Source organism: Pezoporus wallicus, unplaced genomic scaffold (genome assembly GCF_028554395.1).
Source record: "Pezoporus wallicus isolate ANWC-B61680 ecotype Strahan unplaced genomic scaffold, APGP_CSIRO_Pwel_v1 contig_7505, whole genome shotgun sequence".
NCBI classification, from domain to species: Eukaryota; Metazoa; Chordata; class Aves; order Psittaciformes; family Psittacidae; genus Pezoporus; species Pezoporus wallicus.
Window position 1 is genome coordinate 449,767 of NW_026638908.1, and position 17,767 is coordinate 467,533.

The following is a 17,767-nucleotide window of genomic DNA, read 5'->3' on the forward strand; positions in this document are numbered from 1 at the left end:
TCTCTCCAGCTAATTACAGCTTCTTGATAAAATACTTCAAATAGTGCTCCACTTAATGCAGCAAAATTCAAAGATGATTTCTGAATGAATGCTGTACCTACAGAAGACTGCCTTCAAAGAACAGCAGTAACATCAAGACTGGTACTATAGGGATAAACAATTGTGCAGAGGCTTCCAGTGCTGCACTGTAACAAAAATATAACTAAATCCTTGACTGTATGTAGTAAATGGATGCATTTCTGGAAGGCACAGCAATTTTAAGCACATCAGGTTTCCTCTATTTCCATACAGCTTTTCCCAAAACACTACTGGGATTTTTGCAGCTTCCTGTATGAGACCAAGTTATGTCAATACTACTTAGTGACACATTCACTGCCCACAAAAGTGTCAAAGCCTTGATGTAAAGCTATTGAGGTCAGCTCACCCAGAGCCAGTTATTACAGTCTGTCTGTAACTACAGAATTGTGCTTGGTCTGTTCTCTTCAAGCATAGTTACTCCCGAGCAAATATCCTCTTTCTCATGCCATCAGGAAAGAAATAAGGCTCAGAGCAATACCTTTTTCATTAAGGTCAAAGATCTTAATGTGAAAAGATGCTAAAATGTAGGGGCTATTTACAGCCTCCCTGGAACAACAGTCCCTCTTCCACCTTACAAGCTGACATCCAGTATTATTACAAGGTCTGCTATTGGAAAGAGGAGAATTAAGCCTTACAAGTTGCCGCAACTGGAACACTTAAATGCCTTGCTGTTTGGCTTTCAGGGGAAAACAAGGTTAAACATGGAAAATATGGACTACAGAATTCTTTTGGAGACCATTCTAAATCTAAATCAGTATTGTTGCATGTAACAAACGCAGAGTTAATACTGTACTTAGGAGAGCTAACAATTCTTCAACCTTTCATTCTTCCTCTTTCCCTAGTGTTCCTCAGTTTCTATGGAAAATGGCTCTTATCTCCAAAAAGTCAGTAGACAATTCCCTCTGGGACCGCTCAAATTAAACTTTACAAGAAAAATTCCGTTCAACAGATTTTTATTTATCAATTTGGTTTTGTGATTATAACTGTTTCAGTTTTCTTCCACTGAAGACAAAATACAAACTTTTACAGCAACACTTGCAGAAAACATTCATAACAGCTTGATATTTCCACAAGTTGGCTTCAAGAAAAAGCCAGATAACTTGAAGAGTCACTACAGTTCAGTGCCTAAAATTCATGTAGGGGCAAATACAACTACAGATCTATGAGCTACCTTCCACTTCAAAACACAAGGCCAAGAAAAACTGCAAGTTGTTACCTCAGGTTTTTTTGCTAGTACACAGCACGGATCAGCCCATACTGATGTTTCACAAAGGAGTAATTACTAATCATAGTGAGGCAGCCAAGCACATGGTGAAGATGTATAACCCAGCCCCCCCTCCCCCCAAACAACCAAAAGGGAAACAATCCTATCCAGAACTCTGTAAACTGGGGATCATACTTTGTTGGCAAGGCTAACAAGCAAGTGGTGCATAGGGCAGGCCTTCCAGAACACGACTGAATAAATACCGTACAAGCTTGAGTTTTTCAGATTGGCATCTGTACATGTCAGAGATCCTGGGTTTCCTACAGTCTTGGAAAGTAGCAATTGCTGGCACCAAGAAAAAATTAGTAACTAAGGCAAGGTATCCCTTCTACCCTTTTAAACAAAATTTCAGGCAAAAGATTAAGGAACTTTAAGGCACTTTAAAAATTATTTTTAGTTTGCTTAACCAGCAGACTTTATCAGCAACCTAAATCAGGGTCAGCCTAGCTCATGATTAAGCATTTTAGCAGTATTTTATAATGTCTTCCATGCCATGAAGTGTTCTGTAGCAATTTTCTGCAAGTTTCCCAGAAGATAGCCCTTTGAGGCCTCTAAAAATTATGTACTAGGCATAGAGTTTGCTTCGCTGAGCCGAAGAAGAACTATCACAATTTAGCAGGTTATTTTGCTCACTGCAAAGCAGAGAATACAAGCTCATGGATATCTTTTTAAACAAATAAATGTAGTAGAACAGTTCTGAGATAAGGAAAGGACAGATTAAGTGATTTCACAGTAAGGCCAAGGATATACCATCTAACCCACACACATACTGTTGCTGGAAACTGGCTGCTCACTCTGCTGTTTTAATAAACCTGAGCTGATTGTCTTAGTTTTGTTTAGAAAAATCAAAAGCTAATAAACTCAAAGATACAGTACTGGTGAGTAACTTTGTAGCAATTTCAGTTTTCTATGCAGCACAACAGAAACAACGCCATTTGAACTAGAAGAACAAAAGAAAGCAACACTGTGCACTTTAGTTTCCAACTGAAGTGCACTTAATTTGCTTCATATTTAAGCTCCACTGCCATGACTATTATCTGCATTAATGCGTCATTTTCTACTGGGTGCCAAATTCCAGTCAAGTCGGAGCTATCAACAGTACTACAGGTTATCCTGAAATTGATGATCAAAGTATATCATCAAAAACTACTATTATGTGCTACATCCACCACCTGAATTTCATCCTTACTTCCATTCTTCCTGTGGGTTTACTTTCACAAATGCTCAAGTCACTGGAAAGGACGTACCTTTGATACTCAGATCACACTGGCTGATCCAGCCAAGGGAAAAAAAAATATATATACTATTTGGCCAAATAGATTTCCTTAACCAGCTCACTGGAGGGTGACACCAACCCCATGCCAGGAAGGGTGGAGGGGGAAAGTAAAAAGGTGTAGCCCTGGCAATCCCAGGACTACAGCAATCCTGACTAGGATCAAATTAGCAGATCCTCTGCATTACGCTTAACTGCTCCTCCAGCAAGCAGACATACCGGAGGGTAAAAAGAAACAAACCACCCAAACCTTGAAATCAATCGCCATCAGTCCAGGAACTGTTTGAATAAGAAAGTTCCCAGGATTTTCAAAACACCAGTATTTCAAGTATAAATCTAAGTTGTTACCTTTTTATACAGGGAGTGAACTGAATTTTATCACTAGTTTTATGGTTTGTAAGCCAGAACAAAAAGTAAACAAAGTTTCTGTCTGTAGGTGAACGTTACTGTACCGTGCTTCTCCACCCTCACAAGGTCAATAGGGGACAGCTACTTAGTGTAAAAATTTTTTAAACTGGAATGCTCAAGTCCCATGTATTCCATTATCCTAATTTAAGCTAGTATTTAATAGCTTTATCTGTCTTTGAAATAAGTGGGACATTTTTGCAGCCTTTTGTTTACTCTTTTAAGGCACTAATCTTCATTTCCCCTTTAAAAGGATTATCCTTACATGCCCTCTCCACCTGCAACATTAACTGAAAAGGGTGTAGGATATGTTTGGAATGCAGTTTTTAACAGGCAACCTTTATTCTTGTGTATAAAAAAAAGGAAAAAAGTTATGTGATTCTGTTAAGACATCATCTACTTCTACAATTTAGTTTATCTTTCTAGCAGTACGCTTTAAGAGCCATACGCTAGTATAAATGGTATTTCACTCCCTGAAGTCAGTCACCAGTAATTCACATCTTGACAAAGCTGAAGGGATACTGTATCAAATGTTGATTAAATTAGCCTTCACAAGATTATCTACTCAAGACAGTGTTGCCACTGAATAAGAATCTCTGAATGTCTACATTTGGCATATCAAAAAAAAAAAAAGTCCCACAGCAGCAGCCACTAAAGGAAAATAAGACAGCCATTAGAACCCATGCAGCATATTCCAAGTACTCCTGTTGAAGAGACTAATGTCACATCTTGCCAAGTATAATGTTGCAAAAATATTCTTTTAAAGTCTTCTTTTAGAGATTTAAAGGATATTATGAACTGCTGTCTTCCATGAGCAACAGAAAATATTTTGGTTCAGTGAACTACAGGTGTTGGGCTACAAGTCCATTACAAAGTGGCAGGTCCTAAAGTGTGTGGTAGTTACGGTCTTTTGACTTGCAGAATTTGTACAAAAAGAAAACAACAGCCTGCAGACCCAGAACAAGGACAATTCCACCTATGAAACTTGCAGCATCAAAAGTAGATTTGCGTGGAGAAGGTGCAGGAGTCACAGTAGCATTTGTACCTGTTAAATACGACATTAAGAGTTTGTAAGTGCACAATGCTCACAATAGTCTTCCAGGTTCTAGTACTGGCTTTCTGGTATCAAGATTACTCACTGTATCAAATACCAATAAGGAAACAAACAAAAAATAAATAAAAAGACATGTTGGCAGCTGCATTTAGAACGGTGATACTGAAATTCTGATTAAATACTGTTTGTAAAAGGTTAGAGCTATTTATAGCTGCACTGCTCTGGACCTCAATACTGAGCAAGTCCCAGCTGGACGTTTTGTCCTTCAAAAAGCAAAAGCTTTCCTCCTTTACACAGAAACATGTTACTGATATACTCAGATTTGAAACACATTTTCCAATCTCTGCTGCTTGCTCCAATTCTGTGTTTAAATTCAATTATTATCTCCCATCTACTAGACAATAATCTAGCTTAAAGAAATTAGGTGAAGCCACAACATACATGGATTTGGAAGTAACAGCCATCTGCTAATGGCTGGTTTTAAAGAGCTTTACTTCATGAAAGCTCTTCATGGAGCTGCGTATTCAGGACTGATGCAGAAATTCAGCTTATTTCCATCATTATTATGCTGAAGTGAAAAACAAAATGCCACCTCCCAAACATAAGTGAGTTAACAAGTGACTTCCAGCCACACTACTAAAACCAGGCAGCTCATTTAATTTGACCAACACATCTGACTTTTAATATCTCACCAATAAGCTCTGTTTCTCAGAGTTCTACCTTGCTACACACATACGTACACCTCCTTCAAATTACAGACATACCATAAAGTTCAAAGTGAAGACAGCAGATATATCAATACTACTTTAATGTTAACATTTAAGTCTTTCAAGATGACATTTCTAAAATAACACTAATTTCTAAGTATTTAACACTTTAATTAGGCTAGTAGTAGCAGTTACCTGGAATACTGGGTGTCGTGGTAGCTGAAGTAATAGCAGTTGTAGGTACAGGAGGATGTGCAGTTACACTGGTGACATTAGCTGCTTGAGAGAAGACATATACGCATACCATAAACTTCAAGAGCAAAGTTCTTATGTAAATTACTTGTCTCGTTTTGCTTAACAAGAATAAGCTCTGACCTCAGACTGTACCCCACACAATTCAGATATTCAGCTGCATGGCATTTAGCCAAATTTCTTCAAACTTGCAATTAGCAAGGGTTTTTTTCAAACTTGCATAACAATGTTATCCAAATATTTCAATGTTTTTCACAGATCAGACACTCATTCTTCATTCAGACAAACCACTTTTCAAGTACCAGTACAAAGGCTGGTATTTGAACAAGAATCAAGACAGTTGTTTCAAGACAACTGATAATCTGCATCAAGTCAAAGGACTTTCATCAAACAGCCCTCAGAATTAGTTAGTGTTTATTGTACTAAAAGTACTTAATGTGATACCTTATGGTATAAACACTTAAAGGATAGCAAAACTTCCTCTTTCTCCCCCTGCCATCTTCAAAAACACTAACTGAATAACATCACTGAAATAAGCAAACACTCACCTGTAGACAGACTGTCTTCTATAAGCTACCAAGCCAGAACACTGGGTCTCTGACCATCACCCCCCCTCCACCAGATCAGCACTACTAAAATTTAATCAGTATTCCACTATGTGCGTGGGAGACGTGCCAACATTTGTAGGTTTACTCAAAGCTAAACCTCACTCTGCTGTACATTCGGCTGTTCTGAGCCTAATCAAGTACCAACTCGTTATCTCCCAGCTCCCTTAAGCAGATGCTGTAAAAAACAAACAAAAAAAACCCAAACAAACAAAAAACCCACACCCAAAAAGCCCAAAACCAACCAAACCCCAGTATTTTTAAAAAACTTCACTCTTAACCTGGCAGCACATGCAACAACAATGAGGAAATGACTAATCAAATTTAAGCAATTATCACTGAGCCAATGCTTAATTATATTGTAAAGAAGCATTTTCTGATAGTTTTATAAAATCCCCTTCTTCCAAAGCTTGGGACCATTTATGCATTTCATACATCAGATGTTTGGTGGTCATGTTACTGCAGTGATCTGTGGAAAAAACCTTGCCCTTTATTTCATTCACCAGTTCTGAGGTTGACTGTCATTCTACGTTCAGAGGCACTGTATTACCTATAGTAGTATGAGCTGTTGTACCAGGACTGGCTGTGGTCGTATTGGAAGATGCTGTGGTAGTAGTATTGGAAGATGTTGTGGTAGTAGTATTGGAAGATGCTGCAGTAGTAGTATTGGAAGATGCTGTGGTAGTAGTATTGGAAGATGGCGCAGGACTACTGGAAAGAGCAACTGTAGGAGCCATGAAAAAAGTGAAGAGTTAAAGAGAATAATCACACTATTTAACAAAAAAAAAAAATAATCTCAAAACAAAACCAACAAGCCACAAAAGGAACAGCAACAGGCTGTGCTTTAAGGAATTCAGATAGCACCAAGTTTTATTGCAGTTTTGTTCTGAAACTGCAAAGAAGTTGAATGTTCAATTCACACTAATGGCAAAAGTTGCATGAGCAACTACAAGGAAAACCTTGTCACAGGCAGCCCAATCAAGCTAGCGTTCAATTGCTAATTCAAGATTCCTCAAAGCAAATAGAAGGGAGAAAAGTCCTACTGTACAAGCAGTAGAACTGTGCATGCTTTACACAACAGGATGCTAGGTATTCAGTACTGCTTCCCAACCTCACTGCAACTAAAACTGAATCTAACCTATCAAGCTCAACTAGAAATCAGTGATTAGACTGCTGAAGTCATATGGGGTGGGGGGAAACAAAGACATCCTTATGAAAAAACTTTCTGTTCCAGGAATTGTTGCTGGTTGTATGTGATCCCAACCTCAGCATGTGCTGTAAAAATACCCCACTGATCTTGTAACCATGAAGCCTTCTGCGACTGACTGAATTAACAGAGTTAATCACATATGGACATCTTATCTAAACTGTTTCCTAATCATACACCAATACATCAGCAAGCTTCCTCCTGAAATACCATTATGTTCAGAAGCCTTTATGTCCAGAAGTGAGCTCAGGCTCACTTAAGTGTGGTTATCTACACCTGGAAACAATTCAGCATGGTGTGAAACCAGAGCTGACTGTTTCTATAAAGATAGGCTGGATACATCAGAATATACATTCTCTCAGGTCACATTCACATCAAGCCAGGTTAGTGCCACTTTGATGTTCTTCCATGTCAATCCTCACTCCTCAAATATAGTGCTGAGCCATGACACTGTAGGAGCTGATAAGATATACTGGCTTCTGTCACACCAACAAAGATCCTCTACTAATGGTGACAATTAGGTTTCCTTGAATACCCAGAAACTAAAACACAACAACCTGATAAACATCACTACGAGTTTAACAGGAACAGATTGTAAAAATTCTACTCTCAGATATAGAACAAGGCACTGTAACACCATGCTCTCTTTGCAAAGCACTTAAAAATGGTACTTTTAACACTCCTGATTAAAAGGAGATTGTTACAATTTTAGAAACAACACAGGAAGTCCAAGTGGAATCATATCTGACTGGCTGCCACTGCCACCATCACCACAGTAGCATGGAAGCTTCATCTCTGTTGGTGCAAGCCAATCTCTTTAGCAGCACTGTTGAACTCCTCTAGAGTATTAAGGATTTTGCTGTTCCAGATCTGAAACACAGAAAATCCTATTTTCAAGTCCATTTCTTGTCAGCTTTCAGAAAAACTAAAATTGGTGGGCTTTCACAACAGTGAACGTCAAGATTTGATCCAAATCACTCATATTCCACATATCGGCTTTGCACAGCAAGCACAAACTGATGAAAAGACTGAAGTAAATTTTCAACTGAACATGTTCCTAGCATCAAGGATTTACCTTACACAGTTCTACAACCCAGACTCTATACTTCAGGACTCCATGAAATGTTGTGCTAGTTAACAATTAAAACTGGAAGGTTCATAAGCTTTTCCTATTTTCTGCATCTCAGATGAAGCAGCAGACTTAGCAGGTGAAAGTTATTGTGACCATTAAAGCTGACTGTTTTGAGAATGCTGAGAAGTTCCTTAGGATATGCTACATCTAATAGAAACCACCACCCATTTTAATTTGAGAAACCAAGGCAGCAGCCAGAGAGACATCTGCCTAGTAGAGTATGTCAGGCTTCTTGAAACAGCAGCAGTAAGCAGTAAACTGAACGTACAACAAAACTGTGTATTTTAGTTTCATATATCACAGGTTTAAGCTGGCAGCAAAGTGCTTATTTACATACTTGTACATGCTTATGTAAATTGTAGAAGGCACATTAACAAAGGTCAACAGACGAAGGAGTTGTAAACACAACTGCTTCACATTAAACAATGTGAAAACCGAGTGTCTAAATACTTACAAGAACACTGTTCTTCAGCAGTACAGCTTTGATTCTTCAAAGTTACTTCTGTTTCATTTACACATATGCCTATGTTTCCTGTCAGAAGAGAGCCAAGAATATTTACAGCAGCAGAACTTGAAAGTGTTTGAGACATTGTTCATAAATACTAATAAACTGTTCATACAACGAACTAAACACCATCTTCTAGCCAGGATAACATAAAGCCACTTCAATATGCAGGACTTCAGTACTGTATTACTAATTAGAAAACTTTGAGTATTTTCTTAAACTACAGCTACTTTACCACTCAAATCAACACTTAGGCAATACTCACATGTGGTTTTGCATGATTCTACAGTAACTGTATAGCTTGTTATTTTTTTATTCATATCCTATAAAATTAGAAAGTGTTTCTACTATTTGTGACATTTTCCAATTTGAATATTTTGCATTCTGGTAACATTATTAAAAAAAAAAAAAACCCACAAAAAAAAACCAACCTTACGGTCTTAAATTCTATATGCAAGCAAAACCTAAGTTCTGGCTTTTTAAACAGATCCTTGACCTTGAAATTGTTGAAGACAGCCATCCAGTCTTTGTAGAAACTGTTTCCACCTCACGTAAGAGGTACAAATAATCTACCTGAACACTACTTACCTAGTCTCTACAAGGCTTTGTCAACAGCAACTTCATCTCCTCCAGGCCTGAGTACCAGAGGCCACCTAAATGTAGTTATATCCAACTCTACCACAATGAGGAAAAACAAGGCTCTGAATGAGACCAGTAATGCTTCTTTGGCTCTGTCATGTTCCCACTAGTGGGTTGACAATTCTTAGTTTTAGGAACACTACTCTTCAGATTATCTTATTTAATAGACTCCTCTCCCTTACTGCACTTCAATTCAGGAGTAGTCCCTCAAAAAGGACTGAAGCACAGTGATGTCCCTGCATATCAGAACCGACTCATGACTCCTAACAGCAAACACAAGTGACTAGTTTGTTCTACAAACATTCTCAGCCATCTGGAAAACATCAGCTTATCAAGAGCACAGATATAAATTAAAAGCCTTAGAAATCTGGGATTATTTTGAATATGCTCAGCTGTCTCAATGTAACACCTTGACATGCTCAACAACAGATAAACCTTGCAGTTAACGCTCCATTAGATTATCAAACAGAACAGTGTATTTGTGCAATGAACATTAATATAGTACATCTAGCTTGGTTTAAGGTTCTGCATGGCATAGTAAGGATCTACACCGTTTAGTCCTCCTTACCTTCACAACTTATCCACTTGCAGCCTGTTACACTTGTGCCATCACCAATACACGAACTGCAGTTAGAGATGTTTCCACAGGTACCTAAAAGAAAAAAGGACAAGAAATGCATTGATTAGGACAAAACTGCTACTGTCAAAGAGCATCTTCACCCACAGAAACAACTCTGAGATCTGTACCTTCCCCTATGTTCATCTGTGTTAAGGCACAATCCTTCTCACCGAACTACTCACAACCAAAAGCTGAAATTTAAAGATACATTTGACAAAACACATTTCCCTTCAGACACTACAATACTCTGAAACCAGAGTCCACATGTACACCAATCTTGCCTGATATAACCTCTAACCACAATAAACTCAGATAATAGAGGATATACTATTCTAGTGGAAATTACCAAAGTCCAAATTAATTTTGCAGAAGTTCACTGAAACCTCAGATGGCAAGACCCTTGCTCCTTTAGATTACATTTTTCCTTTAGGTAATTTCCTAAAATAATACAGCCAGCTACAAATAGCCCTACAGTACAGGAAATAAAGACAAGAGCCTAGAGGACTTCATCTACAAATGTATATAAAGAAGGGCAGAAAGAAAGTCAATTATTCATATTTTGCTCACAGCAGAAGCCAGCAACATAATCAGTCCAGCTGTTTTTATACACCAATCTCAGCCAAACACTGTTGCCTTAAAATCACAACACATTCACTACCTCGATCAAATAAGATCTTCTCCCAATCTACAATTTTACCACAGTAGTTTTAATTAAGACTTACTCATGCAGCTATAATATGCAGAAAACCCACACACAACCCACAACTCCTCTCTCCAGCACATTTCACATCATATCCACCTACTCCAGGCACCTTCGGGTGACCTTTCACTTTCTCAGTTCTGCTCCCCAGTGAACACTGCTATTGACAGATCGTTGGCAAACAGTGTGGTAATTTACATCTCAAGATAACAACTACACATACATTAACTAACTTTAGTATTCTTGTAATGTGAGTTAAGTCTGAATCCACCTGGCCTTTCTCTTGTTTATGGTAATGCGAGGCTAGAAATCCTGTCACTATTTCTTCACTTTTAATAAATGCAAGAATATGTGAAAAGACCTTTGTCAGTTCGCATCAGTGAGGTATGAAACAGACTTGCTTGTTCCCTTCAGAAAGAAGGCACTTAAACCACTTTAAGAGCTGTGACAGTTCCAGGATAACAGATTTCAGAAGTGTCATTTGTTATTCTGGGTATACATCTGAAGAACAATCACACCATGCACTACACTTCTGATGAATAAACAGTGTTCTTTTTTGTAAGTTCCTTACTGGTACAAAGAAAATCTAGCACAGTCTGTCTGTGGAGACAGTAGTGTCAGCACAGCCAGCTAATACCAAGCGCATTAGGATGTTTAGTTTACTTTCAAAACAGCTTTGCCAGATTAGAGAAACATATCTGCAACAGTAAGGGGCTGAGAGACCTTTCTATCATAGCAAAAGGTTTCAAGAACGAGCTGTTAACTTCGGAATCAGTGGCAGACTGTCAGATGTTCTCCCAGTGCTAATAAACCTGCTGTGAAAGACTCTCTTAGGGTCTTCATATTGGGATAACAGCAAGCTCTCCATCTCTTCCCATCAGCAGATGTCTGCTCTTTCCTGAAGAAATTACCCTAGTACCACGAACTCGGCTCTTAAGCGCAGGCAAGCCCACGTTAGTTCGCAAGATAAACCCGACTCTTACACAAGGGTAAACTCGGATATTCCCCTTACATTTGAGGAGGAAACCTGGAAACACTAAACACAAGTCTGTCCTGCTGAATCAACACTGCCCTCTCCCGCTGCACAGGAGAGGTTGTTAACCTCCGACTCTCGGCAGTCCTCAAGCAGCTCACGGTTCCGACAGGGCGCCCGATATCGGCTTACATCACGTCGCCGGTGGCTGGGGCGAAGAGGAAGTCTAGAAGGGCTGAAGGAAAGGTTACTGGACAGATTCAAGCGTAGCTGCGCCCAGCGCCATTATGCAGCGCGGGCAGAGAACACGGGAGTACCTCCTGAACAACCTCCTCCCTGAGCGCTTTGGGGCACGCGGCACGTTTTGCGGTTCTTGGCCTCGCAAACGCTTCAGCAAACAGCTCGCAGAGCCAGAGAGCACACACAAACACACAGGGCGAGTAACGCGGCTAACCTGGGGACAACGGGCGGCAGCGGCACACCACTGCTTACATAAGTAACTCCCGCAACCTGACCTGCACTAAGTTAGCAAGAAACGAACACGCCACATACACTGGACCGGACACAAATGTACCCGCTACTAGCCGCTCGCTGCCTACGAAAGGGACATTTGGGGTGGTGTCGAACCGCGCTAATGGATTTCACACCGCGCGCACCCAAACCCTCCACAGCGAGAGGGAAACGCGAGAACAGAGCTGAAGAGAAGCGGGTGAAAGCTCCGCGGCTGCGGTCCAGGCGCCGCGGGCGGTCGCGGCCAAGCTACGAGTCTCCCACAGGTACCAGCCGTGCAGGGGGGGCGCCCGCCTCTTACCCTGCTCTCAGCGCATTTCAGGCATGGGCTCCTGTGCCAGCTCCAGTGCGGTGGTTTTGTGGTGGGTTTCTCACAGAGGGATTGCTATTACTGTGAGGTTCATCTCTTCACGCTCCTCCTCCCCCTTTCCTACCCTAAAAAAGCTTCGAAAATAGTACGTAAGGGTTTAAACGATTACCTGGTAATAATCACGAGTGAGGCTTAGCAGTCGAAATGTCCGTGAGGGCTCCAAGCCAGTGCTGGTCTCAGCTGTGTTGGGGGTGTGAGTAGGTCCATAGTGAACTATCTATTACTAGGAAGCATTGTAACAGCTATAATTCTTAACTATCACCATCTCCATCTGCACCACAGAGAGCACCTGGAGAGGGCTGTTTGGTGACCCCGTAGGTTATTTTGGTGGAGTTGGCAGTGTTGTTGGATTTGTTGATGTTCAAGGTCTTTTCCAACCTAAACAATTCTGTTACTTCCTTCTGATAGCTGGGGAGAGTTCCCCCTCCACCTGTCATATTCCCTCTCTCTGACTTTTGGTTTTTTTTCCCTAAGGCAGCTTGAGTCAATGTATATCATCAGCAGTGGACTCTGCAAGTAAAAATTAGTGTAAATCTGTTTCAACAGTCTGTGCAGTGCCAACTCGGGCAAATGTTGGGAAACCAAGACAAACATTCATGCCTGCTTGTAATCAAGGACAACAGCCAAGCTAGAGCTATAAAGCAAATTTTAGTAAGGTTCTGGTGTGAAGAAAGGTGCCATTACAATTAAAAAACAGAGGGAAGAGGAGTTACGATCAGGAAAACTCTCCTGTTTCCCCTAATTGTGAGCTGGACTTGGGCAATAAAGAGAAGATGGTCAAATAAATCCTTAGCTTAATCTTCCATTTTACTTTCTTTCCTGAAGGTGTTTTATTGCCAAGAGCCCAGAGACCAATACAAATTCAGCAATTTTGAGGCAAGCTACCCATCATGATTACTGTGTGAGCTCCAGAAACCTCTGTAGGACTGTTAGTAATACACAGTTTGGGTATAGGGCTTTCTGACAAGCTTCTGTGCCATCTTGTATAGTGATGCTCCTGCTGGGGGGCAGGATGGCTAATGCTTTGCTTTCCTGCAAAGGAGTCTTTGAGTGAAAATACAAAGAAAGGGCTGCAAAGGAAACAGCAGAGAAACAGTTTTGCAATACAGGAACCTCGTAGCCACTGAGGTGAAATGACCAAACATTTTGTTGGGTGTAAATGTGAGTGACACCTGAATTTAGTTCTGAAATAAGGAAGGTGTGAATGAAATCGCACACTCCCTTTAGTTATCTGTCATTCTGCCTGTACCTTTTACTGGAGCGTTAGTGTGAAATACTTCAGTTATTCCTGCAGTCTGATTAAAGTTGCTGGCTTTTTAATAAGAAGTGTTTTCCACATCCATTATTAAAATACCGTGATTCTGTTCTACCTTTGAATAAGTAAAATAAATTGAGGAGCAGCATAAACGGATACTGCAATGTAACTGAAGCTGCAGCGAGCTTTGAATAGAGGCATTTCCTATGGCTTAGGATCTCCTACTGGGATGAGGGCTTGATTCATAGAACCTCTTGTGATTTCACTAAATATGTGCCATTATTTGAATTCAGGTTTTCCTTTCTGCAGCTCTTGTAGGCTGTGATATTAAGTATCTGTATAGCAGTTGTCGCAGTGTTGTGTGAGGGATGCAACAGCAGTTCAGTTGATATGCTGGGCACATGAAGTGTCATGGTTGCTACAGTCTGCATTTCATGAGGACTCCATACTGAAAATCTCTTTTAGAGAAGGAAAAAATAGGACAAATGTTAAATGTGATTGATAAAAGACAAGACTCTAATTAGTGTGTATATATATATGGGAAAAGTGGGAGAAAAGGAAGTACATAATAGAACTAAGATTACCAGCGGGGCAAGAATTACAGCTACAGCATGTCCCCACAGGAGAGTGCAAACATGTCTATCATGTAATCCTGGAGGCTGGTGGAGTCCAAGTGAATGATAAATGTGGTTTGTCTGTTTTTTCTTAAAGTCAGCATCTTGGGACTTTTTTGCAGCATACAGTCAGCAGGATCATGGCAGTCTGGGTTGTTGTTGCTGGATCTAAAATAACACATTCATCACTGTATTTGTTTTTCATTGTGCTGTTATATATTTAGTGGTTAGTTAAGGCATTTAACTCTGGTTTGAATCTATAAGGAATGCCAAGCACTGCATTACTGGAAATTTATGTAAAGTCCTTGGCAAAAATAGGTAAAACCTAAGGGTCTGCAGATGTCCATTTTAGGGAAGCACATAGAGTAAAAGCACATAATGTACTAAATGCCCAGGATTCACAGCAGATTGTGTTATATCATAGAACTCTGGAATCATAGAACAGTTTGGGTTGGAAGGGAGCTTAAAGATCATCTAGTTCTAGCCCTTCTGCCATGAGCAGGGACACCTCCCACTAGACCAGGTTGCTCAAAGCCCCATCAACCTGGCCTTGACCACTGCCAGGGATGGTGCAGCCACAGCTTTTCTGGACTGTTTCAGTGTCTCACACCCTCGCAGGGAAGAATTTCTTCTTAATATCTAATTCCCTCTGCCAGTTTAAAGCCATTTCCGTTTGTCTTATCCCTACATGCTCTTGTAAGAAGACCCACTCCAGATTTCTTGTAGGCCCCCTACAATTATCCCTATTATTAACCCCTATCAACTGGTGTGTGGCAAGATGTGATAGTGGGCTTTTAAATAGATTCCAGAGGAGCGTACTGCAGTTTGGGATGGTGGCAATAAATAAAAAAAAATAAAAGATTAACAAATCAGTAGATAAACGAAAGGGGACATATATTTGGTTCAGTTTGTAACCACTTGTTCTCATTTTCAAATTGCTACTTCACCTGCATGCAAAGTGTTTGAAGTGTAAATACATGATGAATGTTTTAACAAGGAACAGACACCACCCAGAGAGGTTTTGGGGTATTTCACACCATTACATAGTAGTGCATTATTGAATTGGGATGCCATTCACCATCTTTGTAATCTTTCAGAAATAATGCCTCAATTCCTGTGCTCAGAGATTTATAACCTGCGTTAATGTTTGCATTGTGAGACAGGTATGGTAGTAAACCCTGCTGCAGAGGTGCGTCTGATCAGGGCTGGATACAGCCCCAAGGCACATTCTGGGTGGCGCGTGCTGTGCTGTGTGATGTCTGAGTATGTGTGTAAGCTGCTCATGTGTCTGTCCCCAGCAGAAATTGTGGTTGAGGACAATGGCACCTGCACTGCACAAGCTGCTTGCCTGAGGCCAGCAAGCTGGGGCTGTGTCTGTCTGCTGGCCTCTCGTGTGCTGCAGTACAGACAGCTCAGCCCCACCACATGAGGTGGAAAAGTCTGCTTTCAATGTAAGAAACAGATGGAAAAATATATGCAGAGTGATAGTGAGGATGTAGTAGTGGTAAATTATTCTTCTTAGATCTTTTTAGAGGTAGTGGTAGAGGTCACTGCTTTTAGCCTAAGGCAAACTGAAGAGATGTCATGAGGACAATAATGGAAGGGAAGAGGCAGAGGTGAGATGAGGCAGAAGGAATAAACATTTCCCCTGCACAGCTAGTGCCACCACAGAATGAAGGTCAAGCTGGTTTAGGTTATAGAAAAATAAGGCTAATGTTTAGATGGAGTCTTCCTGCAACAGTACATCCTTTTACTGTATTGTAACACACACTTTTCTGCGGGTGATGGTGTAATACAGCAGTGGGCTCTGGCCTGTGTCACGGCAGGAGCACACCTCCTGCCTCCAGGAGTTCAGCTGTGTGCTCAAAGGTGCCTTGGCCAGCCTGGGAGCTTCTCAAGAGAAGGAACCCCAGCAGGGCTCCCCAACTTTTCCTTACTAGATGCTTGTAGACTGAGGCTCTTGCATCTGGCCCTTGCCTGAGCTGCAACCTCACAGGTGTTGCAGCCGTGCCTGTGCCTGTCCCTGAGTCATGTTGACTTGGCCTCCAGCATCTGAGGTACAGGCATGATTGAGCCCTGTTCAGCTTGTCACATCCTAAACCTTACCAGAATTACAGTAAGAAGCTCAGTGTAAAGCTCTAATAGCAAAACTTGTAAGATACCAGTACCAGTTTTTCTCATAGAAGTGACACACTGCATAAATAAAACACTCTAATCCAGTAAGATAATTGTTTTCTCAGGATTCTGGTTGCTGCCATCTGCGCTTTGTAGAAGGGAGGTTTTTTACATGATTGCTGGGAAGGGAACTTCTCCAAAACCAGCATCTGGCAGTGGAAATCTTCACCTCCCTGTCTGCAGACTGTCCTGAATTTCCTGGCTTTTTGGAAACCCCGTGGCTTGCCTCTGGACTTGTGTGCCCTCTTGAAACTTGTGCATGCCACTTCTCTGGTCTGGCTTTCTCAGAGGAGGCAATGCATTCCTAGTGACTTGACCAGAGATGTAAGATACAGTAGACAATATGGCAGAAAACATCATTTTGGATTGAGGTTAAGACTATTCTTCCTTTTCTGTTTCATTCTTTATCATTAGGCTCCTTAAGCATACCCAACTTGCAGGCACTGGGGAGCCAGGTTTGAAAGACACACTCGTTCTTTTAGGTGATCTCCTGAGTAGTGGATGAAAGATTTTACCACGTTTTTGCTGGCAGAGTCCTGTCCTGACCAATGCAAATACAGTAATTGTGGCTTGCCTTAAGGATCATTATGCCTGAAATTCAAAATATTTCCTGCTTGTACTCTCCTCGTTATAACATTTTCCATGTGGTGTAACTTCAACCAGTTGTCTCCTGCCCAGTCACCCTGTGCAGCTCTTGTAGACCCCAAGTGTACGATATCCTGACCATCAGTCCCTATGTCAAGCCATCACACTTGTTACCAGGTATGTGACTTTGGGCACAGGATCAGCTTTCTGGTACTTGATGTGGTCAGGCTTTTGTCTGCCCTGAGGGATCCTGAACACTGCCCATTGTCAGAGCATGAGTTTTTGGACTCTGACTGCTGATCAGATCAGGACTGTGCTCCGGCTCAGTCACTCGTAGGGACTGGGGTGCAGCCACACTGTAGATTGGACCTGCCATGGGTGACCAAGCCATCAGCAACTAAAAATCAATTGGTCTTTTAACATTGTTATCTATAACCTGCAGAACTAAAATTCATTTTCTGACTTTAAATATCTGAATATAATTTTAAATCCTTGCAAAAAATAAGAACCACTAACCTCTGTCCCAGGACTGAGTTTGGAAGTCATATCCTTTCATAGCAGTAGTCTTGATTACTTATGAAAGTAATTTGTCAGGAAATGGGTTGTTTTATGAAGAACAACACTGTATTTTTATCTTTGACCCAGAACTATGAAGTGAAAATAATTGCTGTCTAGGCAATTTAATTGATTTGAAATGTTCCTACAGAAGACTTAGCTCCTGTGTCTATACAGTCTATGTATAGATTGCATACATAGATCTATACAATCTATGTATAGATTGCAGAATGCTTCAGAAAATAGAAGGATAACGTGTAGCTCCTTAGCTAGCTACAAACACATACAGA

At 40.7% G+C, this 17,767-nt stretch overlaps 1 protein-coding gene across 3 annotated transcripts; it reads right to left on the reverse strand.

The window, feature by feature from the left end:
* Positions 1-1,014: 1,014 nt before the first annotated feature.
* CD164 (CD164 molecule) lies at positions 1,015-9,899 on the reverse strand. Of its 3 annotated transcripts, XM_057413169.1 has the most exons (6): positions 9,869-9,899; positions 9,690-9,773; positions 8,432-8,509; positions 6,189-6,362; positions 4,977-5,060; positions 1,015-4,065 (listed from the first exon to the last, which is right to left on the reverse strand). In XM_057413169.1, the coding sequence occupies exons 1-6, from the start codon at positions 9,882-9,884 to the stop codon at positions 3,905-3,907; spliced, it is 597 nt and encodes a 198-aa protein (XP_057269152.1). In that variant the 5' UTR covers positions 9,885-9,899; the 3' UTR covers positions 1,015-3,904. The 3 variants fall into 3 exon arrangements, with proteins under 3 accessions (XP_057269152.1, XP_057269150.1, XP_057269151.1); XM_057413167.1 differs by lacking the exon at positions 9,869-9,899 and having other exon boundaries at positions 9,690-9,822; XM_057413168.1 differs by lacking the exon at positions 9,869-9,899 and having other exon boundaries at positions 4,977-5,057; positions 9,690-9,817.
* Between the last annotated feature and the right edge of the window lie 7,868 nt (positions 9,900-17,767).

Excerpts from the sequence above, each read along its gene's own strand:
- CD164 (XM_057413167.1), bottom strand. The coding sequence starts at position 9,801 with ATGCATTTCTTGTCCTTTTTTCTTTTAGGTACCTGTGGAAACATCTCT. Across the intron at positions 6,363-8,431 it reads TGCTGAAGAACAGTGTTCTT|TTGCTCTTTCCAGTAGTCCT; the intron begins GTAAGTATTTAG and ends TGGCTCCTACAG. Across the intron at positions 4,066-4,976 it reads CACGACACCCAGTATTCCAG|GTACAAATGCTACTGTGACT; the intron begins GTAACTGCTACT and ends CGTATTTAACAG.